Source organism: Aricia agestis, chromosome 6, assembly GCF_905147365.1.
Source record: "Aricia agestis chromosome 6, ilAriAges1.1, whole genome shotgun sequence".
NCBI lineage: Eukaryota > Metazoa > Arthropoda > Insecta > Lepidoptera > Lycaenidae > Aricia > Aricia agestis.
The window spans coordinates 6,957,505-6,984,653 of record NC_056411.1 but is presented as its reverse complement, the minus strand read 5'-3'; the positions used below and the strand labels follow the sequence as shown (position 1 = coordinate 6,984,653).

At 35.4% G+C, this 27,149-nt stretch overlaps 1 protein-coding gene across 2 annotated transcripts in view; it reads left to right on the top strand.

The window, feature by feature from the left end:
• The window catches only part of LOC121727880, a 94,747-nt gene extending 78,886 nt beyond the window's left edge, over nucleotides 1–15,861 (top strand). For both annotated transcript variants that reach the window (XM_042115925.1, XM_042115924.1), the window contains 2 exons: nucleotides 5,787–7,694; nucleotides 14,258–15,861. In XM_042115925.1, the coding sequence (XP_041971859.1) occupies nucleotides 5,802–7,688 (1,887 nt within the window). In that variant the 5' untranslated portion in view covers nucleotides 5,787–5,801 and the 3' untranslated portion in view covers nucleotides 7,689–7,694; nucleotides 14,258–15,861. The remainder of the gene's footprint in view (nucleotides 1–5,786; nucleotides 7,695–14,257) is intronic.
• Nucleotides 15,862–27,149: the final 11,288 nt, after the last annotated feature.

Below are 27,149 nucleotides of genomic sequence, written 5' to 3'. Positions count from 1 at the left end.
CTGCCGCGCACTATAAAACTGTGGAACAAACTGTCACCAGCAGTATTTTCGGATCAATACGACCTACAAACCTTCAAGAAGAGAGCGTATTTCCTCTTAAAAGGCCGGCAACGCACCTGCGGCTCTTCTGATGCTGTGAGGTCCATGGGTGACGGTAGTTGCTATCCATCTGGTGACCCGTCTGCTCGTTTACCTCCTTTTGTTATAAAAGAGACGCAAGAATATACACGTAAACCACACTTTCATTTGTCGCGAAAGAGCTTCGTCAAAAGTGCTCATTAGCTTTGTCCACACTGTGCATTTTTCTGTTCGTCAAGGGCAGCGTTATAGCGCAGTCAACAGCGAACGTGAGGCATGCCCGCGACGCATGCCCTCTGACCGTATTCAAAACTTCAATAATGACAATATTGGCGTTGCGTTCCTTGACGCATTCAATTATTGAATGCGCCAATATGAAAGTTGGTGACGAAAATTGAAGATGAAACGTTGTGGACATAGCTTATTGACATCACACGCTCGTCCTCAACACTTGCGATAGGCGAACGAGTAGAAACGGTGTCAAAAAGTGTCACACTTGTTTCCACTTGACACACTCCGCGACTCTTCTTGACACTTGGCCTCTTATCGTAAAAAATAGTGCTAGGGAGTAGGGGTGCAACTTCGGGATGTATCATGTAACCTATATGGGATACTCTCTTACTAATTAAAATGTACAGCGTGCACAGACGTCGCATATCTACAACTTGATAAATTTTGCCCTTGTCTGTTGAGCGTTTTATTACTAAAAAGAGGATAATTCTGACATAATTGGGTTATATTATGTATATGGGTGCAGTCCACATAGTGCAGTATACATAACTATATATTCGTAGCGATAACTGCGAGAGTCAAGAAGATAGTCTGTGTTTAAGGCCATCCCCTGAGCAAACGACCTTGACCATACATTTGCCGCGTTGCCGAGATCGCACCAAAAAAATTTTTTTTACTTATCATAGTTCAAAATTGACCTAAAAAAAATTCAAACGGCAATATGTATAAAATGAAATCTATTGACATGTGTTTCATATAAAGCTAATTTGTAAATACTAGGGAGATACTGAATGTATGCTTGAATTTAAATAAATTGGTATTTTTTGGAAGCTGATATCATGAGTTTAATAAACAAAAATAGGAAATTAATAACTATGAAAGAAACGTTCATTACACTGAAGATTATTGCTGTATTTTCATTATAATTTTGTAGATTTCATATTATGAGTTAATAAGGCTCTAAAAACGGTAAATTACGGCATCTCCGTAAAGGAGCGTCTTTTTATCTAAGAAAAAATCTGCTGAAATTTGCAATTTGTATGTAAAACGAACCTTATTTGGTTCGAATTGAACTACAAACGCTCACCGCTTGAACAAACAACAGTTTACAGTTATATAACACATTTTTCGCACAAGAAAACGAAGGTCACCGTACAATGACTTATGTAACTATAGTTACGCTCACTAAGTCTGGTGGCACACCGAGAAAGTACTTTAAAATATTCTCCCTGCAGGGCCAGGAACAATGCGTTGCGGCGTCGTATTGCAAAAACAACATCGCCCAGAAATGCGGTGCGTTGTTACAACGCAAAAATTTCGTCGGAAATGTCGCTGACGCATCGCATATTTCCACGATGCGTTCTGCGAAGTAGATTTTTACGATGCGGCGCCGCATCGCATTGTTGTGGCCTGGCCCTAAGAGCACTGAAAGGCGTTAAGTATGCAGAGTGAATGGGGTTGAACTCAGAAAAGCATGCAGTGGATTCTCAATAATGCCATAATTATTTTCAAAAAAAAAATTGGTTTAATAAACTTACCAATACGACTCCTCATTCCTGGCAACATTCAAAATCATTTATTATTATATTTTATTTTAAAAAAATGGTAAAAAAAATACCAATACGACTCCTAGCAACATTCAGAATCACAATCTGCATACATTTCTGAGCTCAACCCTATTCACGGAATGGGGTCCTCATATTATTTGCGTACGCGTTAAACTCAACACCACCGGCCCTAAGTTCCAAATTTTGAAAGGAGTTAAACAAGGCGACCCAATTTCCCCAAAATTATTTTGCTGTGTCCTTGAGGAAGTTTTCCGAAAGCTGGACGGCCAATGGAAAGAGAGGGGCATTGAGGTCAATAACAAAAAGCTAACCAATCTTCGCTTTGCCGATGACATTGTCCTTTTTGCTCCTACAGCCACAGACCTTCAAACCATGCTACAAGATCTAAGCACGGCAAGCCTCGAGGTGGGACTCACAATGAACAGGTCCAAAACTCAAATAATGACCAACAGCACGAGACGTAGGGTCGAGGTAGACGAGCACGAAATACACTATGTCAACGAGTACATCTACTTGGGCCAGTTAGTTTCTTTTCATAACAGACAAGGGAAGGAAGTCGATCGACGAATCGAAAACGCCTGGAAGAGCTACTGGTCCATGAAGACGCTGATGAAGGGAGATTTACCAATCTCCCTGAAACGCAGACTCGTCGACATGTGTATTCTGCCCGTCCTAACCTACGGTGCGCAAACTTGGTCATTGACAGATTCGCAAAAGTCCCAACTCTTGTATTTTGTATTCTGTGACAGCAATGCTACCAGCAAAAATTGTTCAATACCATAATATTCTGTCAATAGTCTTTTGTAACTTGTATTACTGTCGTGAAACATACATATGATCCGGAAGACATTAGCGCAGGCCCGCAAAGGCTATTTAAAACACCTACCAAATACATAAAATAAACAATTTATGATTTCAAACTGCTATAAATATTACTTTAAGTCCTAGATAGTAAAAGTCTAGAACGTATTTCAAAACTGTGAGCACTGTTTTAATATTGAAGTCGTAACATACACCGCGGACGGTCGTATAATTCAGTTTAAAATTAAAACCATATTTTATTTTAATAGAATACTAAAGCAACAACGTTTATTAGCTGTAAATATTGTGTTCTTGGCGTGAAAATTGTAACAGCTTAGCGATAGAGAGAGGGTAGAGGAAAATCAATAAACCAACTTGGCCCTAATGCAATAGTACTTACTATGATCTACTTAAACATTAAAATATGCAACTACATAATCTAATCTCTTGTGTTTTAGCGTTATGTAAACATAGTACAAAGTGTTAATTTTTTTTTAATGCCTTATACCAGTTAGGCCATCACAAATTACGTGAGGTGTTTTTTGAATTTTTTGACTTCTCCCTCCCCCGGTGAGATTTCGTGAAGTCTCCTCTACATATCGGCGGACGCGTCGGCAGATTGTATCTGCGGATGCGTCCGCCGATGTGTAGACGGCGGTTTTTGCTTGTCTGTGGTAGGTATTTGACGTTGGCCGATGCATCTGCCACACATCCGTTTGGTGTCGGTTTTTCGTCACGGATCAAAGGGATCGAGCGCGAATTGCAAGGCGCCTGTCCAGTATCCACACGTCTGCCGATGTATCAGTATTCGACGGAAATTTTGTGGGAGTGGACGTCGTGTGTTTCGTTGTCGTCGAAATGGCTAACATGACCAATGAGGAAACATTTCAGTTCGCCCTAATCAAAATTAAATAAACATTATTATTAGGTATATAAGTTAATATTGCCAAAATATTTATTTCGAATATATTTTCAATTACTTTGTTCTGTTTTTGTGTATAGACAGCATCCACCACCTTCTTTTGCTCCATTTTTTTTATTACTCTACTGCAGTGCACTCTTAGGTAATAATTATAGGTGCTAATTAAGTATATAGAAGCAGCCGCCAGCCGCTACTGTCTCTATATCCATTTTTTGCGGCACGAGTTACGTCTTTCACGATTGAGCACAGACTGATCAACTCACAGATGTGTGGACGGATCGCAATTTATCCGCAGATATGGTTGCGGATGCATCTTCCGACGCATCCGCTGATATGTAGAGGAGGCATGAGATTTTATGCAACCCCCTTCCCCCCCCCTCACAAATCTCACACAAGTTTTTTTAAATGTGGGTTTCTTACGTAACCGTTTGGTTTGAGTGTTTGACAGTCAGACTTAGATTTTCTTTCGAACGAATTTGTGAATGATCTTGATGAAATTGGTCCATTTCAATAGTATTATTTTGTTGAGAAAAAAATTACGTCAGATGTGTCGAGACCCCCCCTCTCCCCAAGGTGAGATTAGATGAGATTTGACTCGACCCCCTCCCCCTCCTAAACACCTCACGTAATTTGTGGACGCGCCCTTATTTAAATTAGGTAAAATATTTCAATAAGTTTTCCCCTAGGCTTAACAATGATTAACCATCTTTAATAACAATAACGTTTATTTTTCTCTCCACAATAATCATTACAATAATTTATAACATTTACAATACAGTGCACTTATTTATGTTGTGGGGAGACTGGCGCCTTAAACTAAGCAGTTTCCTGCTTGTACATATTCCAAAACACCAGGCCTGCATCCCTCGTACTCTAATAAATATTAACAAATAATAACATGAGTATTGAGTAGGCAAATTAATTAGTTATAATATAATAAGTAGTCAATGTAACAAAAAATTACGTGGGAGAGCCATGCTTCGGCACGAATGGGCCTGCTCGACCGGAGAAATACCACGTTCTCACAGAAAACCGGCGTGAAACAGCGCAAGCGCTGTTTCACGCCGGTTTTCTACCCTACCCTCCTTTATTACCCTATTCCCTCTAAAAGGCCGGCAACGCACCTGCAGCTCTTCTGATGCTGCGAGTGTCCATGGGCGACGGAAGTTGCTTTCCATCAGGTGACCCGTTTGCTCGTTTGCCCCCTTATTTCATAAAATAAAAAAAAAATAAAAAAAAATCCTCTAACTTTCTTCTGACTTGAAAAATATTTTTTCTCCTAACGCAACCTGCATATACATATTAGCTGCTAGTACCGACTAATATTTTCCTATCAGTAATTTTGTGCCCAGTGTGCCACCAGGAAGTGAACATCACGTATGAGCGCCATAGTTTTAACACTGATTCACCGGGCCACTCTAACTGTACTAGTATCAAAAAACCCGCGGCTGCGGTTACAAACAATCTCCATTACTCACCACAGATCTAATAATGTTAGATATGTCTAACCGCACAGTAGTACCAGTAGCTGTATATGAATTACGAGTGATACGGTTAATGGTTATTTCAAGTCAAACGCTTTACTTATGTGTATGTTAAAAACAAGATACTAAGTGAAAAGTTTATTTAGAAATATTGTAAATAAATATATTTTGTGTTTCATAAAAATATCAAAGACTCCAGCTAAGTTTATTAATAATTATCATAAAGACAACCGTTGATTTATGAATAATGTCCGTTCTAAAAAACTCAATATTTAAAAAAGGTAAAAAGTTTATTAAATCATTGCAAAAAATTTATAAAAAACACATTTTTTTACTGTACAAATTTAATTAAATTTTGGACATATCTACTGTTTCTATCGACACTGTCATCAAAGTAATAAGCATGAATGACCAATTTAACATACAATCCAAACCATACGATTTCTTATGGTTTTCGTCATGTTATTATAAAGTCAATGTCATTGGTTGTTACATTTGTTCTGGTCATAACAGCGACATTTGGCTTACTTAATAACTGTATGTAGTTACAATGATAGTTACCCATTTACAATGGTAAATTTTTGAAACAATTTTGTGTTTTAAAACTTGTACATATTTGTAAGGCCAAAATATGCCATACAAAAAGTACTAGGCTAAAGTATTATTCGATTTGTACTCAATAGCAAAATTCTCTCATTTCAGATGTGACAACCCACCATGGCAGCCACTGATGGCCAGATCGTGGTAGCAGCAGCCCGGTGGTCCGATGAAGGCCACTACCTCAGAGAGTTTGCGGTGAAGAATCGTCTGCCAAATGTCGCAAAGATCATTAAGGGGCAATATGGTGGGCTTGGAGTTCCAACGCTCCCGAGCCCAGGATTGCAGAGTACAGTTCTACTTATTTCTGCTGGAAAGCGAAAGAAGATCATTGCCCAAGCCATAAAATTGAAAGAAGGAAGACGTATGGTCAGTGTAGGGCCAAGAATCGCTATACCCGATTCATACAAAGGCTATTTTGAACTACTAAGCGAAGAAGGTAGAGCTGTGAGATGTATAGAAACGGTTAATGAATTGTCAAGGAGGAAACTTGAAGATGGTTGCTTAGTCAGAGAACCATTTAGAGTGATAAGTGCTAAAATTGATTTAGATGGTAATATAACAGCAGATGGAACGAGAACCTTACCTGCTGGTGAAATAATCATGCCAAGAGGTGAAACTTTTTTAGGTAAAAATAAGTATTTAAAGTGCACTGATTCAAAAGGAGATTTAGTTTTGTTAAGCTTAGATCAAAGAGGCAAATTCTCGGCTGTGGCAAAAGAAGATAATATAAGTGGTGTTCATACTGCGAAAACCTTACTAACTAAACGATTACCTATAACTGTAAGACTTGTACATGGAACTCCACCAAGAGGACTCAAGAGCTCCAGTCATTTTGTGCCCGAGCTAAGGCTTCTGTCTCTCTTTGAAGAAGACCATGTGTTTGCATTACCATTGCAAAAAGAAGGAAACGCTTTAGTAGCATTACCTCTGGCCGCTCCTCTTAAAATGCTAAGATGCAAAAATGAAGAGCAGATCAAAAACTTTATGGAATTCTCTAGACTAATAGAGAAATGTAATCGACTTTTAGTGGATGTTGTTGATAGGATCCACGTTTTAGATGGAAAACTTGGTGATCCTAAGAGATTATTAAGTGCGCCACTGCACGCTCCTCCTCTTATTAAAACTGGTTATTTCCTACGCAGAAGCGCTTCATCTGATACAGCAAATCATAATAAAAATTTGAATCGCCATAGTCATATTTACAGTAGTCACCGCGATGAAGCCTCCATTCCCGACGAATACGATGAAATTGACCAAATATACGATTATGTTCGTGGTTTTGCTCCACTTCCCAAAAGCATTAAAGCATCGTACTGTAATGATATTCCAAGGCACGAATCTGCACCATCATCACCAGCCGCTACACCAATTCATATGCCATTAATAAAGGAAATCAAGCCAGAACCTCCTCCTATTGAAACCATTCCTACAAAGAAAGCCATTAACAAAGAAATAAACCAAAAAGCCGAAAAAAGGACTCGCAAGAGTACAGCGTCTAAAGAACCCCCGATAACCATTTACAAGGAAAAATGTTCTGTAGCACCTGCGGCTAATCTGCCTAAATTGTATATTAAAAATAACGCTAACAATAATAAGAGTAGAATGCTTTTTAGCCAGAAAAGTACATCTCCAACTAAAGAAACACCTAGTCCAGTAGCTAGTCCAGTTCGACCTTTAACTAAGGGTGATTCTCCTCTCTTCAATATCAGATACAAAAGTCTTTCAAATATTCATCAAGCCATGGAATTAGATGGGACCTTGGATTCAAGTCATTCTGGTGGTAGAACGTCTGGTGATTCTGGAAATGGTCCCAAAGTACCAGAGAAAAGATCTAGGAGACTAACCAGACCTAAGTCGTTGACTAATTTGGTATGGGAACTCAAGGGTTGTCCTGTGGAAGCTAATGAAAAACCAAAATCTAGACTTAAAAATGAAAACTATAAGAAGATAGGAAACAAATTGTCACTGGGGTCTCAGAAGAGAGCTCCAACGTTGTATCTTTAATTTCTGGTAAGCATTTTATAATTTATTTATATCTCTAATTCATAATATATTTTGCACGTTCCGACGTTTTCTGACGAATAAGAAAATGTTTAAAATTAAAATAACGCTTTGTCAAAATATTTGCATCTTCAAAAGACCTATTTCAAGGTAGTCCGTAAAAAACTAGGCAAGCTCACTATATTTTAAGTTTTTCCAACTGAAAGAAAGATTTACTAAAAAACTTTATCCAACTTTATATTTAGCCGATTTATTCTAAGCAAATTACATCCATTTTAAGACATAAATTGAGGTCGGACTAGTTGATGGCTTCAATAAATGAAATGGCAAAGGTTATATTCAGCACAAATTAAAATGCGAGTTAAATTACATAGTTAATAATACAATCGAGGCGCTTCCAACTAGCGGCACATCGTGCTACGAATCTAAATTCTAAACCTATTATCAAAACTATTTTATTTATTTTATTCCGTCCAATATTTTACACTATAATACAATACAATAAGCTATCAAAATATTATGTCGTGATGGACACATAAAACTGGAGACAGAAAAGGGGCTACCTAGAAAAGTGAAAAATCATATTACCTATAATTTATCGTAAAAAATATGCAATAAAATAATAATGCCAAAGTAATATAATAATAACTTTTAAAATTTTATGTGCAGTGTGTTATCCAATTAATCATCCATCTTAAAACTTTCTATTTAATCATTGAACATACAAATCTCGGATATATAATACAATTTGGTCGGCTAAAAGGTCTATAAGCTAAGACAGAACACCTGTGAAGATCCAGGTGTTGAAACGTTGGAAGTTCACATCGTGAAATGTCGTATGCATCGTTCTACTGCCATTTCCGATTGCAAGTTCACTACAAAATATATTATGATCGAGAACGATAACTCCTTTCTTGATAATTTTATAGAGATTAATTCCTAACAATGAACTGGAAGTTATAAAAACAATGAGAATACACATAACACAAGCGTATGACGCAAAATATGAATTTATTAATTCATAACCATATCATCCACTTTGTTTTCTTATCACAACAATATTACATAATTCTTAAGTTATTAACTTAAAGTATATTTCTTGGAAAATGTAATGAACGAAAGACTGTGACTAAAGTAATTACTGCGACATAAACTTAATCCAATTAAAATGCAGAATGTAAATCAAGGTATTGCATGACGAAGAATAACATGAATAAATTCATATTCCACTGCATATTGTCATTTGCATAATCAAAACTAATATTTAAATGACATTTTTGTGCGTGATATCATGCATTAATTTATCACCCAAGGATTACTTTTGAGGATCAAAATTATTATTTTGGGAGTTTAAAAAATCGTATCGAAAAATAAAACGAAAATTAAAATGTAATAAAATAGGGGAGAAAATCTGACACTTGAGTAACAAAATATTTTAGTTGGTATAGCAAGACCTCACTCTTAAGAATTTCGACAAAACATCGATGCACATCAAGTTAGTTTTACCAGGGCTGGGCCTAAATGTCCTTGGCCAATCCTTGGGGATTGAATTGAACAAAAATAGCAATAAAAACTATATAATAGTTAAGGTCGACAGTAAACTATTACGACATGGGCATGACATAGGCTATAATTAATAAACTGCGCAACGAATTCCAACAAATCAGTTTTAATGTCACATGTCGTGTTTTTTGATTCGCACACCAACGCCCAATTTATCATATTAATTTCAGGGTTGGCACTTATATTTGCGTTGCTATTTTGTGTTGCGTTTCATAAATACTATGTTTTATATTGTAACACAACATCTATAAACTTCTTTGGTTTTCGATTCTTCGGCTTCTTCTGCCTAAACAAGTTAGAAGTATTTTGATCCTCAATAGCCTTCAAACATACAATTTCTAATCTCCTAGATTCACCAATAGATACTCTGACAATAAGTTTTGCTTTAGGCACCAAATCTCATACGATCTTAATCCCTTCATTAAAGAAAGCTTTCCATTTTCTAGTGATTTGATCAGCAACGATGCATTTTCATGACGAAGCTCGAAGAAACAACTTAAGAGTCCGGGTGCTGTCACAATTCCCGTACAAACGTATTACCAAGATCATTTCCCATACGAGAATATTTACCATATTTGAGTTAACCAAAAAATATGAACGATTACAATTTAGTATGTAAATATTGTAATCGTTCATATTTTTGGTAAGTATGTAAATATTTTGCAGTCAATCTTTGTATAGGGACCTAGGTAATTACTATCTCAAGCTGAATAATAACTCAAATATGGTAAATATTCTCGTATGGGAAATGATCTTGGTAATACGTTTGTATGGGAATTGCGATGGCACCTGGACTCTTAAGTTTAGACTCTGACAACTCTTTCATTCCACGGCTCTGAATATTTATGTTTTTCAAGCTTTATCAGTGTCTTTACCTTCTTCTTCAAACCTAATAATAACATTTCCATTTAAATTACAAAACCACGCACCTCCCCTATCTGCGAAGTAAGCAAATAGGAAACAAATACGAGCACTTACCCTATGAAAGCATTGTAAAAGCCACTAATAGCGCAATCTATGGGTGTGACGGCGCGCCCCGTAGCCGCACCCGGGTCTTCATAATTATGTTTTCAATGTCACTTTACTTTAACGAGAAAAGTAACGATAGCATCGCGTTATTTTCCATGTACGATTTTAATTTTGAAAGCATAAGTGGAATTGGCCCCTATTTTGCACGAGTGCTTAGTGTGTGCAATGTGCATTGACAAATTTCAAAACGTTTATATTGCAGCTACGAATAATAAAAACTAAGGAATCGTAACTCCCATACTATTACCGTTTTAAATTTGGTTCCTTTTGATCTGTCATGTACCGCTCAAGGTCACCTAAATATTGCAAATGTATTGAAATGTGTACCTAAGGTACACTTTTTTGACAAGTATTGTGGAGCATGTTTTTGACGGAGTTACTTTTCCTTAGTTTTTATTATTCGTAGTATTGCAGCCAGATTGCAGCTATGTTTGTATTGCATGACGTTGGGAAGTCTTTTAAATGACAGCTTATCAATACAGTATGTATAATATATTATAACAACATGGAAATTTGTCGAACATAATAGTAATATTTAATATATTCCTAAGCAAAATCCAATAGCAATGTTTCTATATTATAGTCTATATAACAGAAGCATTGCTATTGGTTTTTGGTCTACAATCTCAACATATTTTTAAATCATTATTAATGTTTAATCATTCGTGCCGATGGCTCTCACCTACGTTATTTTAACAAATGTCATCTCATCAATTACTGACGTTTATTTCCCTTCAGTTCCCCGTAAAGTTACTGTCAAGTCTCCGAGAAAAAACTTTCCGGAACATTCCTCGACTTTTTGACTTTGACGACCTCTGTGGCTCAGTGGTGAGCGCGTTGGTAGCTCAAGCCGGGGGTCGCGGGTTCGTATCCCTCCGACGAAACAAAAAGTTTTTAATGTTCCCGGGTATGGATGTGTATTAAATATGTGTATGATAATTGATATAATAAAAATCTTAAATATATATATAGTATAAAAGTATCTATACTAATATTATAATTCTGCAGAGTTTGTTTGTTTGTTTGTTTGAATGCGCTAATCTCAGGAAGTACTGGTCCGATTTGAAAAATTATTTTACTGTTAGATAGCCTATTTATCGAGAAAGGCTATAGGCTATATTTTATCACGCTAAGATTAATAGGAGCGAAAAAATAGAGGAAAATGTGGAAAAAACGGGGAAATTATATGAAAGGGCTTATTTGAACGCGCTAATCTCAGAAACTACTGGTCCGATTTGAAAAATTCTTTCAATGTTAGATAGCTCATTTATTGAGGAAGGCCATAGGCTATTTTATTTATTACGCTGAGACTAATAAAAGTGAAGAAATAGAGGAAAATGTGGAAAAATCGGGGTAAATTATACGAAAGGGCTTATTTGAACGCGATAATCTCAGGAACTACTGATCAGAATTAAAAAATTATTTCAGTTTTAGATAGCCCATTTATCGAGAAAGGCTGTAAGTTATATTTTATTTCGCTAGAACTAATAAGAGCGAAGAAATAGAGGAAAATGTGGAAAAACGGGGGAAATTATATGAAAGGGCTTATTTGATCGCGCTAATCTCAGGAACTACTGATCCGATTTGAAAAATTCTTTCAGTGTTAGATAGCCCATTTATTGAGGAAGGCAATAGGCTATATTTTATCACGCTAAGACTAAAAGGAGCGAAGAAATAGAGGAAAATGTGGGAAAAACGGGGGAAATTATATGAAATTTGATGAATTATATGAAATCTTAAGAACTACTGGAGCAATTTTTATGTTATTTGGCAAACATGAAGAATAGACCACGTGAAGGGACATAGACTATTTTTTGCGGAACAATGTACGGTTGCGTGAAATTCCTAAATTACGCAAACGAAGTCGCGCGCAACATCTTTATGTAATAAAATCGTAGGAAATTCAATTCTGTACATTGAATATTTTTGTACAATAAATAATACTTGGGATGTGTCATGTGATCTACTATGCTAACGCGGACGAAGTTAGTTAAATATATTTCCGTTGTCTGGTACCTGTAACACAAGTCCTTTAGGTACTTAGCACGGGGCCAGACTGACGTGGTGTGAAGCGTCCATAGATATAAAAAAAATATAACTTTTCTATTTTCACATAGATTGTTCGTAGAGAGAGACGAAACAATCTGGAGTTCTAGTTTTTACATCTAGACTAGTTCTGGCCGACCGGTCTATAAATAATTGAATAATGTATGGATTGTCTCGTTCTGAACGCCCTTTGTTTTTTTTTCTCCGTTACTTAATGGTTTCGATTCCTTGTATTGCACCAAATAACTTTATTGAAAAACTCATTAGACAATAAGGGTTAATTTAATAGACCAGTCCTGGAACTTCATCAACCCGTTAATGGATGTGGAAATTTAATTACAATTAATGGGGGTACTTTGAATTTTATTGACATGTCTAGACCCATCTTTCACTCGTTGGCAATCAGTCACAATTGAAGAAGATGTAATAGCACCATTAATTGTTTTAAGTACAGTCGGAAATACATCTGTTGTAGCACTTTTCGCTCTTGTTACACGGGAATAGAGTTCAAAAATGATAGAGCCGATATATGTAATTACCCTACAATTAGAATTGCTAGAGGCTACTACCTGATTGGTAATTTGTGGTAATAGGTAGTTTAGTCTCTTTCTATTACAGCTGTATAATAAAGAAGAAATAGGTATTAAAAAGGTCTAATGGCTCAAATAAAAATACGCCTTATGTCGGATTTTATAGGCCATACTTAGAGATGCTAGATTAAAGCCGACGTGGGAGAGCCATGCTTCGGCACGAATGGGTCGGCTCGACCGGAGAAATAACACGTCCTCACAGAAAACCGGCGTGAATCAGCGCTTGCGCTGTGTTTCGCCGAGTGAGTGAGTTTACCGGAGGCCCAATCCCCTACCCTTTTCCCTTCTCTACCCTCCCCTATTTCCTTCCCTACCCTCCCCTATAATTCCCTTCCCTACCCTCCCTTATTACCCCTTCTGATGCTGCGAGTGTCCATGGGCGACGGAACTTGCTTTCCATCAGGTGACCCGTTTGCTCGTTTGCCCCCTTATTTCATAAAAAAAAGCGACCTTCGCTATATTACGAGACACAAACAGGTGCCCTGAGGTACACCACCCCATCCACTATGATACAGGGTGTAACAAACAAAGTGATTACACTTTAAGGTGCGTATGAGTCCCCTGTGGAGACTGTGAAAATAGCAGTGCTGAAAGAACTTTTTTTGTGATTTGTATGGGCATATGCCCCAGCGTCGCGAGTTTGCCAACAAAAGTAAAAAAAAACTCTTTAAGAAGATATACCAGGGGCTACAGAAATTTAAAAAAGTACGTGTAATATCTATAGCTGTCAACTCAAGCCTATACCACGAACGCGATAGAGACAACTGCAGAAAATCTATGATTCGTTGTCCCCTGATTCCTTCTCCAAAACTTAACCGATTTAAGTACTTTTTTCATTAAAGATTAAAGAAAGGCTTGAGCTGTGTTCCTATGTTTTTTTTTAATCTAGCCAAATCTGTTTTCTGGATGTTTGAACACAGCGGAAAATCTGGCCATTTTTTTGGGTTTTTTAACGTTCATCTTATTTATTAACTAAATTATGAAAAAAAAAAGAAAACAGGGACATTGTATCAGTGGCCGTAGATATTCAGGATAAAAATTATAACTCAACTAGCATTATCCAGGGAGGAAACAGGGGACAACGTTTGTATAGAAAAAAGGGCGGTGTGGACTCCTCTTAAGCGCTGCTACTTTCACATTAAACTCTACACAATGGACTCATACGCACCCTAATTACTTATTATCACTTTATTTTGTTACATTTGTATGTGTTCCTGTATATTTATTCTCATTATATTAGCATTACCTATGGATAAGAGTTAAATAAAGAGCAGTCAGACGTTTTAATTTTTTAAACCGATACAACATAATATTTGACTTAAATATCTCTCCATCTCTTTTCAGGTCCATGCTGTCGGGCTGCGAGAGCGGGACAACAGAAGTCGGATCCTGAACGAGTCAACTTCGAATTGTATTCTAATGTAGAATTTAATTTGATCTCTTATATTAATTTTATTTATATGCCATATTAATGTTCGGTGTTAGTATAGAGCATAAAGGACAAGTGTACTTCGCGCACCATTCTTTCCGGCAGGCTGTGTTTATTAAAGTAAAACATGCAGGATAAAGGATGAATTAAGGAAGTCAAACACGCTAGGCCGAAAATACGCAACCGAACTTCCGAGGCCGATTTTACGTTCCGACACATTCGGCCGATATGACACACGATAACAGCCGGAATTTGTCCGAGTTTTCAGTGTATCGACCGCCGCTGAATTGACGTCGAATCGCTGCCAAACTTACGCCCGACCGAAGTTCGGCTGTACGCTATAACGCGACGTAATTTCGGCATGGTGTGTCATCAGTAATTTAAAATACATTGCAGGCGTAATCATGCCGAATTTCGGGCTCGTATTTTCGGCCTCGTGTGTTTAGACACTTAGGGCCGATTTATATGCGTCCGCAGGACATAGCGGTTTTCCCGCTACTTTTTCATTGATGCAAAATACAAGAGAGCTAACAATTAACATGATATTCGACAAGTAACATTAATAAACGATGAAAATTTTTGTTTGAGCGCGTCAAATATGCATATTATGCATTGACGTGTGATATTCTGTACCTAAAGCCCCCAGTACACAATGGCCCACGATGGCCCACTGCAGGTTTTCGTGAACTAAAAATAGGTATAATAAATAATCGTGATTTAAAAATAAAAAGCGACTACGATAATTTGGTGTTAAACACAATGGCGCATGCGGCATAACTTACTATTGCCTGGCAATCCACTGGCCATCGTCCGTCATCATACGCCATTACCCCGTCTACACTATGGCGATGGCTTGTAGGGGGCCAGCATGGACAATAGTGAAGAGGCACCTTTAGAATTCGTAGTTTTGATTTTATCACGATCACAAAAATTCTGGCTCTCTTTTTATAGAATAAAAATTGTAAGATTACGTGTATATCATGTTTATACATATTAAAAACTTACGCAAGCTTGTGGTTCACACTCTGTCTATAATTTCTATTTAGTCTGAGACTGATAAGCGTTTATCACACAGCGTAGCAACTTTTTTATACTGTGTGATGTGCCTTATATGATTATTTGTTTTTCCATAACAGCTAAAAACTATAGTTTCGGTTAATTCGCATACAATGCGTATAATATCACCTTAGGCTACATTTTTACTAACAAGTAAGTAGTAAGGTATTTTCAATATTATTAAGTAATATTATGAAGAAATGACATTATGTAAAAGGAACCAATAAATTTTATCTTTAGTTTCTGATTGTAAACCAAAAATAGAGGTGCCTTACTAAGTAGAGAGTAGTTTCGATCGCCACTGTCAATTTTAGGTCTATAGGCTTAGGAAAAACCAGTCACAATTTAAGTAATATAGAGTAAGCTAACAAGTTTGATATGCATTTATTTTAGATATTAGACTGTTAATGCAAGTTTTAGATTAATAATAATTATAATCTAATTAAGACGCTCCCCCTGCGGAGATGCCGTAATTTGCCGTTTTTAGAGTCTTAATAACCCATTATTTGAAAGCTACAAAATTATAATAAATAACAGCATTAGCCTTCAGCATAATATGAACATTCCTTTCGTCCTTATTATTTCATCAAGCCCATACGCTCACCGGTGAACGAGACACAATAGAATATCTGTTGTGTCTCGTTTTCCCACGATCGACGGGTTAATTTGGTATTTTATCAGCTTCCAAAGTATAAATAATAAAAGTAAGATTCTAAATTTAAATTCAAGCATACATTCAGTATCTCCTCTGTATTTATAAATTACGTTTATTTGAAACACACGCCAATAGATCGACAATTTCATTAACTAGTAACTACATATTTTCCGTTTAAATTTTTTTTATGTCAATTTCTAACTAAGATAAGTAAAAAAATAGGATTTGGTGTGATCTCGGCAACGCGGCAAATGTATGGTCAAGGTCGTTTGCTCAGGGGATGGCCTTTATATCTGTCTATAATATAAATAAAAATTGAATTTTCAATTTTGTTAGTCTCGCTAAAACTTGAAAACAGCTGAACTGATTTGGGTAATTTTAGTCTTGAAAATATGTTCGTGGACGGCCGGGGAAGGTTTATTTTAGGAGGAAAGTGATACGAATTTCACCGAGTCGCCTAGTTATTGAGTAAAATTAAAAGTACATCTATTTACAAATAATCAAAGATCGTAAAAGATAGAAGGAAGACTTATAAAATAGGTACCAACTATCAAAGAAAAAGTATCAATAATATTTTTATTCACCAAGAATATTATGAATCTAAAACTTGCATTTCTACTGAAATACTTACCTAACAAGCTCTTTAAGTAAGTAAATGATAGATTTCTTGGAAATTTGAATAGATTTTCAGATTTTTAATAAGTCTATCGTTTTAGTAATTTAATCGTCTTTGAAATTATAGAATTTAGCATTACTTACATTTTATAAAAATCTAGGTCACCTATGTTTTTATCCTAATATTTTAGATATTATATCCTATTTGTCGTAATCGCTAGATTTTTTAATCACCAATTATATCCTAAGTTTTTCAATTGATGCTGTAAACATTATAAATAAAACTATTTTGTCCAAATTAGATGTATTTCATTTTATCGTGCCTAAAATATTTAATTATTCAATTAATTACTGGGATTATAATTTATTACCTATTATGTTTAAGACGGAGATGCCGTAATTTACCGTTTTTAGAGTCTAATTAACTCATGCTACTTAAGGGGGCGACTAACCCAAAATTTTCGATTTTATAATTCATTTTTATTTTTTATACTTACTTCAAAATAAGCCTCGAATTGTTTCATTTTCTAAAATTAGATACTACATTATATTTCCAAGAATTCGATTTGAGCAAAAACACGATATCTTAAAATTTTCTCGATAGAATAAAAATCACAAAGATGCATCTAATTTTCACGAATTTTTCATTTATTGTCATAACCGTGCATTGAACGAAGTTAATATTTGAACATATTGGATAAAATTCTATCATTGAAGAACCTAGCTAGCGGATTTTTTAAATGTTGAATATGAAGCTTTCTCCGTTATTAATTTCCTATTTTGTTTATTATAATCATGATATCAGCTTCCAATATAATAATATGTAATAGCAATTTATTTAAATTCAAGCATACATTCAGTATCTCCCTAGTATTTACAAATTAGTATTTTGAAATTACGTTTATTTGAAAGTTGAAACACACGCCAATAGATCGACAATTACATTCGCTACATATTTGCCGTTTGAATTTTTTTAGGTCAATTTTGAACTAAGATAAGAAAAAAAATAGGATTTTGATGGGATCTTGGCAACGCGGCAAATGTATGGTCAAGGTCGTTTGCTCAGGGGATGGCTTCAAGATTTTCTGTTTTTTTCTCTTAGAAGTGTATTCCGATACGACAAAATATATACATTTTGCTGTAATAGACATGTTTAAAATAATAGTATGTTAACTATTTTTTATTCGTAAAAAATTAAACCTAGTTCACCTAACATACGAGTTAAACAAGCTATGCACTCGTGCTTAGAAGATAAGTAGCTACGGATGTAATAAAATCAAAGTATATGTAATAAAATAAGATAACACTTTAGGGTGTGTATGTGTGTCCTTTGTATAGATTTTACTGTAAAAATTTAAAATACTTACTACTACGATGGCTCAGCGACCCAAAGGAAAAAGGATCTTGGCCTCCAACACGAGTTTGCGCCACTTGTCGCGGTCTTGCGCCGTTTCTTGCCACTCTGTGTCTTGAAGATCGCGCAGGTCCGACTCCACGACATCTAGCCACGCCAATAGATCGACAATTTCATTCGCTACATATTTGCCGTTTGAACCTAGTTTACTATACCGTGGCCACGGTACCGGTGGCAAGATGTCAGCCTTCGGCCGTCCACGCGTGGACAGGTCCAGTCCAGTAGTTTTAAGTTTATTCTCTTCACTTCATCGAGTGTGACTTGTGAGCGTCCAGATCTCGCATCCGTACATTAGTATTGGCGTTATTACAGACTTGTAAATGGCGATCTTACTTTTTCTACTTAGGAGATTGGACGCTAACACTCCATGAAGTGCCGCGCTGCACCGTAAGGTGTTTTGGATGCGGGTGTTTATTTCCTCCTGTCTCGTGTTGGTGTCGGTAATGGTGCAGCCTTAAGTATTAAAATTTTAAAGTCCGTCTCTTTATAAGAAGTCCCTCTCACATTCAGGTCTTCTCGTTTTGTGCGCGTGTTTTTATAGCGTAAACGCTATAAAAACACGCGCAGACCAGAACAGAATACCTCCACATTAAAATGTGGAGGTATTCTGTTTTCTCGTGGTTTATACTTAGGCCAACTTTAAGCGCTTCATTTTCTAAGACTTCGGCCGCGCTGGCCACTTCCACTGGAGTTTCACCCAGTAATGCCAGGTCGTCGGCATACTCTATCAACCTATGCTTCCCATTCAGCTGTAGCCCTATAGCCCTGTAGCCTACGTCTAGTGCAATCACTTCTTTAAGGACATATTCCAGAACTAAATTGAAAAGCACAGGCGACAGCGCATCTCCTTGTTTAACTCTCCCTGACTCCTGTGACCACTGCAAACTCGTCCCGCGTCCGTAAGCTCTTTAGCAACCGTCACTCTCATTTTGCTTTCCGTCTGTCACTGTAAAAATAGCGGCATAAAAAAGCCCATACGAATCACAAAAAATTGCTGAATTATTTTTTTGTTAGTTGTGTGCTTGCCCCAGCGTCATGAATTTGCCTGTACAAAAGTAAAACTCTTTCAGCGCTGCTACTTTTATAGTTAACTAGAGGGGATACACATAGTAAAGTATTATAACTTTGTTTTGTCATACCTTGTACAGTGCTGCAAGTAATTATAATTAAACTCGTTCACGTCGCAACACTTGTAATGGCTGGGTTACAACATAATCCTTGATACGCGCAGACTGCAGTACTTATCCAATGCATCTGGCCATATGAATTCAAGGCCTTAACCCTTTACTGCATATGAAGCCATTTCTGACTCTGCAGATTAAACATGTTTTTCTGCCTTTATTATAATGAGAATGGATTATATATTTTCACTCCTATATCAACTACTTCTCTGTGGATCGAAACGTATTTTTTTGCTGATGGAAAAATTTCATTTCACTTTTTAGCGGCGCAGGCGCATGAAACATACGAAGTATATGAGACTTTGACGACGTATAATATTGAAAAAAGTACGATATTCGTGTGTTAAAAAATCTGATTATAATGTTCAAAGGTTCTTTTTACTTTCTGTAATATCTGTAGATTTGGTTCTTCTGCTATATTTTCTGAATTTTCCGCGGGAGCCACTTCTGGCTTCGTATGCATTCACCGATCTTACTTGCGCTCTTTTATGGTACCAATAAGTTCACAAGAACTATCCCTGGTGATGATTTCATTAGTGATAAGTTAGGATCTAACTCGAATAAGGATAAATTACCGTTTTCTAACTTTCTCTAATTCAAATACAATAAAAGCATGGTTATTGTGGCGATATCTGGATGTCCAACTAGCACTACAATTCTGCATCGCACTATCGAAGTTTTCTAAACATGTCGGATAATATATTATTTTTATAATATTATATTTACGTATTTATTTTGATCAAGAACAGGGTGCTTAAAATAAAATTAAAATATTTTTAAATGTTTTACAATATTTGAGTGGATTTGAACAACTTGCATTTTAATATAATTTTGGTGGAAATTTTTGTTTCCACCAAAATTGGAGATTAGGTGTTTACGGGAAACTAGTACGACAACCACCACCTATACGAGTACGAGTTAGCTTATGACAGAATGAGATGAATGGCGTATTTTTTATGCTTCAAGAATCAATGGTATTTTGTAAAAATAATGTTTTACACACCCTCTTACCCACCAAAATTTACCCACCAGAATTGGAATTTGCGAGAAAAATAATCATAAAATTAAATTAAGAAATTCAAAAAAACCCCCGCCAAACAACTTTAAAAAGTAATGAAATAATATATTTTATTTACTGACTATAAGTTTAAATAATTCCTAAGTGTGAAGTGATATTTTAGTCCATAATTGTTGTCACGGTGTGTCGGGGGACATTTGATATAGCCAGCACACGACACTATGAAGATTTTACTTCATAACTTTAGGTCCCTTTAACCAGCGGACGATTAAGAGGCTTCTAACCTCATTACTAACGAGGTGTGAGGTGTCGTTGGAAGCCTCTTAATCTTAAAAACTAATTAGACTAATATGAGCAATTAGTCTAATTATTATGATAACTAGTTTAGAAGTGAGGGAACAGATAAACATATACAACTTACACTTTTTTGTGTTCTGAAAACCTTTCGTGTTCAAGGTACTAACATACATTTAGGAAAATAAAAAAAAATCTGCTCATAGCTAGCCCATCCCTTCGCCGATCGTCCTGAGCTGTCCCTTTTTTTTTGGTGCTCATCAACTAGGGATAAGTACAATGACCTTTTCCGAGGCAGACCAACTACTAACCACCGTACACCGTTTGCGGAACACTGCTTTAAATCATAACCCTCCTTTTTGCCGTAGACGCGTAAAAGTGGAACACAAAACTTACCTTTACAAAACTTAACTTGCGTTTAGTTGGACCTCCTACTTATTTAAGGTTGTACTTATCTATTTTCCTTATCTGACCTTGCCAGCTGTGTTTGCAAGGTGTAAGTTCTCCAATTGAGGCGCTGGCCTTGAGACAAAAGAATTGTGTTTTTGTTGCTGATTGACGTCGTTAATTATTATGAATAAATCATAATATATAAGCTATAAGCTTTTGCCGGCGGCTTCGCCCGCGTGAAATTATGAGAATGACATAATTTCAGAAAAGAAAACTGAACTTTTTATAGGTAAGTACATAAAACAAAGCCTATGTCACTCAGGAATACACCAGCTTTCTATCAGTGTTTAATTTTATTCAATCGGACCAGTAGTTTCAGAGATTACCTCCTACAAAAAAAACTTCACCTCCTTATTAAGTACTAGATGTTGCCCACAACTTCGTCTGCGTCAGTATATTATAAAAGCAAACATAGATAATAGACAAATTAGTCCACAAAAAATAGCCTATAATCCTTTACGAGGTCTACTTCCTGTGCCAAATAACAGAAAAATTGCTCCAGTAGTTCGTGGGATAAGCCCTTTCAAATAATTTCTCCCCGTTTTTTCCACATTTTCCTCTATATCTTTGCTCCTATTAGTCTTAGCGTGATAAAATATAGCCTATAGCCTTCCTCGATAAATGGGCTATCTAACACTAAAAAAGAATTTTTCAAATTGGACCTGAGAATTACTGAGATTAGCGCGTTCAAACAAACAAGCAAACTCTTCCGCTTTGTATTTGTAATTTGTATACTCGTAGATATGTATAGATATTGAGTTTAGATTGAGAATTGAGACTACTACTTACACTCAGGCTGGTGTAGGCGGTTCTGTTCCTACAACAATATCCGATAACAGTAATGGTAAATTGACATAGAGCATAAAAGGCCGAAAAAATCACGTTTGTTGTATGGGAGCCCCCATTAAATATTTATTTCATTTCGTTTTTAGTATTTGTTGTTATAGCGATAGCGGCAACAGAAATAAGTACACATCAGTGAAAATTTCAGAATTCTAGCTATAGCGGTTACCGAGATACAGCCTGGAGACATACAGATATACGGACAGACGGACAGACATCGAAATCTCAATAATAGGGCCCCGTTTTTACCCTTTGGGTACGGGAACACTAAAAATAGGTATATTTCTTTATTGTGATAAGGAATTGTCTAAGATGATTCTGGAATTATCTTTCATAAGATAGAAATGTTGTGAAGTTTAAATTGTTTTATTTTATGTTTTACTATTTTAAGTTTTTATGTTGCGTTTTTTTTTTGTCTAGTAAATTAATTATAATTTGTCGCTAACAAACTGCTGCTCAGTTTAGCAAATTTTAATATTTATTGTATTAATGTTCATTTACTCTAAATAAATAATTTAAAAAAAAGTTATTGTGGACAGCTGTAATTGAGAATAGCAATCCGGAAAAACGTATCCAGTAATTCGGTAGATCCGGCATCATTACCGGATCGGTGACAATATTTATTGAATCCGGAGTACGGACCAATGCTTGCAATTTTCGGCAAACTAATAGGTTTCATCCCTATTCCCTATCCTATATATGTAGATGTCTATGTAGATGTCGCCTATAAAAAAAATATGTTCTGAAACCTTAAACTTTCGTTCGTTCTTAGTCTCCTAAAATCCTTTAGAGATTTTTAGATGACTTCGACGTTTGGTAAATATTTTTTACAGAAAAATTAAAATAAAGAACTTAAATTTTGAACGGTAAGTAAAAATTACTAAAAATTAAATCATTAAAATAGGTTTTGATTAAAGGGCATTGGGTAACTTTGTATGGACCTGTGGCGTCATTTTTTTTTTCCAGCGGCCAGGGATAAAACCATAACTATTTTATAGAACTACATTAGAGAAACATATATTAGTAATAAAAACTGTTCTAAGTAATATCGGAGCTGAGCTACGATTATTTTAGTATATTTATTTTTGCATCTTATGTTTACAAAATCAATAGTAATTAACATTACTTTATGAAGCTATCCTTAACAAACAGGCGTAGAAAGGGTATATTAATCTGTTGGATATATATTTCTCACTAACTATTGCCCACGACTTCGTCCGCGTCAAATATGAATAATTTTTTCATACATATTTTCACACTGGGTTTAACTCTCGTCCGACTAAAATATAGCCAGACTTGAGACTATATTTCATTAGACAGTGGTTTTCAAAAGGCCGGATGAAATATTAGGCAATTATAATTATTTTTCTTATTATTAATGTGTTGTGGGTAAAATGACTCTAGGGTGTTGTTTCCATAATATAATGTCAATTATTTCCACTATTTAGCTAATTTTGCAGTATGCAAAGTAGTATGATGCCCGACGCCATGCCACCAGCTTTCGGCAGAATTTTCAGTCCAGCTTTTAATCTACTTCCCGACTCATTATAGAAGTATAGCTGCAGGAATGTTTTATAGAATACTAGCTGTCCCGGTGAACTTCGTATCACTTTAAAACCTTCCCTGGACTTCTACAAATATTTTAAGACTAAAATCAGCCCAATCCGTTCAGCCGTTTTCGAGTTTTAGTGCGACTAACACATTTGAAAATCCGTTTTTATATATAAGACTAGCTGTCCCGGTGAACTTCGTGTCACTTTAAAACCTTCCCTGGACTTCTACGAATATTTTAGGACCAAAATCAGCCCAATCCGTTCAGCCGTTTTCGAGTTTTAGCGCGACAATCACAATTGAAAATCCATTTTTATATATAAGACTAGCTGTCCCGCTGAACTTCGTGTCACTTTAAAACCTTCCTTGGACTTCTACGAATATTTTAAGACTAAAATCAGCCCAATCCGTTCAGCCGTTTTCGTGTTTTAGCGCGACTAACACATTTGAAAATCCATTTTTATTTTTTACTAGCTGTCCCGGTAAACTTTGTGTCACTTTAAAACCTTCCCTGGACTTCTACGAATATTTTAAAACAAAAATCAGCCTAATCCGTTCAGCCGTTTTCGAGTTTTAGCGCGACTAACACATTTGAAAATCCATTTTTATATATAAGAAGATATACTTATGAGAAGATTAACTATTTACTTACACAAAAATATGAAAAAATCAAAACGGCCCTCTTTAAGAAATTCGAGACCAAAAAAAATTTTTTTGTGATTTACGCGCCCTGGCGTAAAGATTTCCCCATACAAAAGTGAAAAAAAAATCTCTTTCAGCGCTACTACTTTCACAGTAAATTCTAATACACGGGACTCATACACAGTACACACCCTAAAGTATTATCACTTAGTATTGTTATACCCTATATACTAATATTATTAAGTTGAAGTGTTTGTGTGTTTGAAAGTGCTAATCTCAGGAACTGCTTGTTCGATTTGAAAAAATATTTTTGTGTTGGATAGGCCATTTATCGAGGAATAAATAACGCCGTTTTATTGTATTTTCCTGAATATTTATGTTATGATTGAATTTACGTTTAGTAGAAAATACGAACTTAAAATGCCTAATATCTCGGCTCCGATATAGTTTAGCCATATGTCCCCCATAATAAAGTTTACTCCCCTTGATATGTTCTTTCATGATATGCCGGTTTGGTGAGTGGCCGCGAGATTTGAAAATGACGCCAATATTACCCAAACCCCTTTATATCACAAAAAATATAGAGAACTTGAATACGTCATTTGAATAATGTTTATGAACATTCAAATGTATTCAAACCATAGACTTAATGATTCAAACAGTCCATAAAATATATTAAAGCATATTACTTGTAAGTAGTTTTAAAATAATCTTTGTAAGAAAGCTCTTTTTTGCTTATGAGACAATCCGGTTTTGTTTCATTCATTTCAATAGTTTTTCGTCATCTGTAACCTTTGTAATACCAAAAGAAATCACATTCATTGATAACATACCCGATACACAATATATTGGCCATGAATTCAGCTACTAATTTTAAATTTTAAGCTCCGAAATACTTGGTCAGGGTTAAATTAAACTTCGAGTTACTTAATCTTGAAATTATAAATTTCACAGATTATAAATATACCAATTTATAGTTTTGCAAACTAGTATTCACTAAGGATCTAGGTCTTACTTAAGAATTACATAATTTTTTTAAATTAAAATTTGAGCTATAGTCTAGCGAGCGTAGAATCAGGGTCAAAAATGTTACAACTTCAAAAACAATGTCAATACGTTCCATTTTTATCCAATATACTAGTATGCTATTAAAAACATGTTTTGTATGTTTTTTTACAAATATTATATTTTATTATCAATTTAATTAGGATACACAACTTTTTTACGCGTTTTGGTAAAAAAGACTAATGCCAATTTTCACCAACCGCCATAAAGATATTAATAATAATCACTTTAAATTGTAATAATTAAACTAAGCTTTTGACATACCGCCGTACTCGACGTTTAATAATGATTAACCTACAATTTAATGAAGAGTTTGACAGAATATAATGTATGAGCCATGGCCGCTTATGTCAAAATTTTAAATTACTTATTTACATTTAAGTAATTAATGTTCCTCTCTGAGTGCGGCAGTAATGGCTGGTTTACACGTATTAAGTAGATAAGTAGTAACTAAATTTTAACTTAATTTGAAGTGCCTGCCCGAAATGTATCAAGTGACAAGCCCCGCCTGCCAGCTTAATAGAAAATAGTCAAAATTTTAATTTCCTAGTTTAGTACTAAACTAAATTTTAACTTACTACTTGCTACTAAATTGTGTGTTTACATGCAATTAATAACTTAAAATTAAGTCAAAATTTAGTTAAATACTTATCAACTTAACACGTGTAAGCCAGCCATTAGCCCCATAAATTATTAAGTATATTTTATCAAACTCTTCATTGAATTGAAGCTTAATCGTCATTAAAACTTAAAATTATGTCTCTGAGTGCACTGTGCAGACGTATATTTATGTTAGCTCCTTCGTGTTTAAATATTATTAACAATTCACAACCATCAAAATTGTGTGTTTACATGCAATCAATAACTTAAAATTAAGTTAAAATTTAGTTAAATACTTATCAACTTAACACGTGTAAGCCAGCCATTAGCCCCATAAATTATTATAGTCTATCAAACTCTTCATTGAATTGAAGCTTAATCGTCATTAAAACTTAAAATTATGTCTCTGAGTGCACTGTGCAGACGTATATTCATGTTAGCTCCTTCGTGTTTAAATATTATTAACAATTCACAACCATCATTAAGTATCACTTTTCACTAAATAAAATCTTTACATAACATTCAAAATTATGGATACAAAATTGGAATTGACACCATCATGTTATAAATTAATGTGACTTTAAAGACAGCAAAGCAGTCCATCTCAATTCTTATACGAATAATTAAGATAAGAATGGATTTATTTTTAGCATTACACAATACATCATAATATAAATATACAGTTCGACTATAATATTATAAAATTAACTACTACAATGCTGTGTGACACCAAAAATTGGCCCCAGCTCAGCAAACGCAGCAAGCAAGCCCTTTGCACTGATTTTCTGCAGAGGCCAATGAGTGGCTTCACAACGCTTAGACTAAACTAAACACAAAATTATTTACAGAAAAAAACAAATAATAATAGCGACAAGAAGTCAAGAACTAGCAAATTAATTTACAGAGTAGGTGTTGTTGTCTTAACTTTGAAAAGAAAAAAAAATACAAATTTGACAGATGGTAACAATTAAAAAATAAAATTAAACTAAAATGGTGGTTTGACGTCTGCGGACTGCGTTACTAAAACGTGGTTTATGACGTGGCAATAATAAAAAATCTAAATAGCAATACATGAAATATCTAAACAAATTACGTGTAAAATTATAATTCCAAGTGAAGTGGCAATATATAACAGAGGGGTTAGTGCGAGTTTTATACGATCATACGCATCGAGCACGTTAACGCGAATTTATATGGAATCAAAGCAGCGCCATCTACTGGTTAACGTGGATACTGCTTTGATCCCATATAAATTCGCGTAAACGTGCTCGATGCGTCGGATCGAATAAAACTCGCACTAACCCCTCAGGACACCGAGAAAAAGCAACCGGCCATTATGGGATATTGTTATGTGCCTCACGCCGTTCGACAACCTTCACTACAATAATTATCATCTTTTATGTCATTGTGATTTGCAGATTTG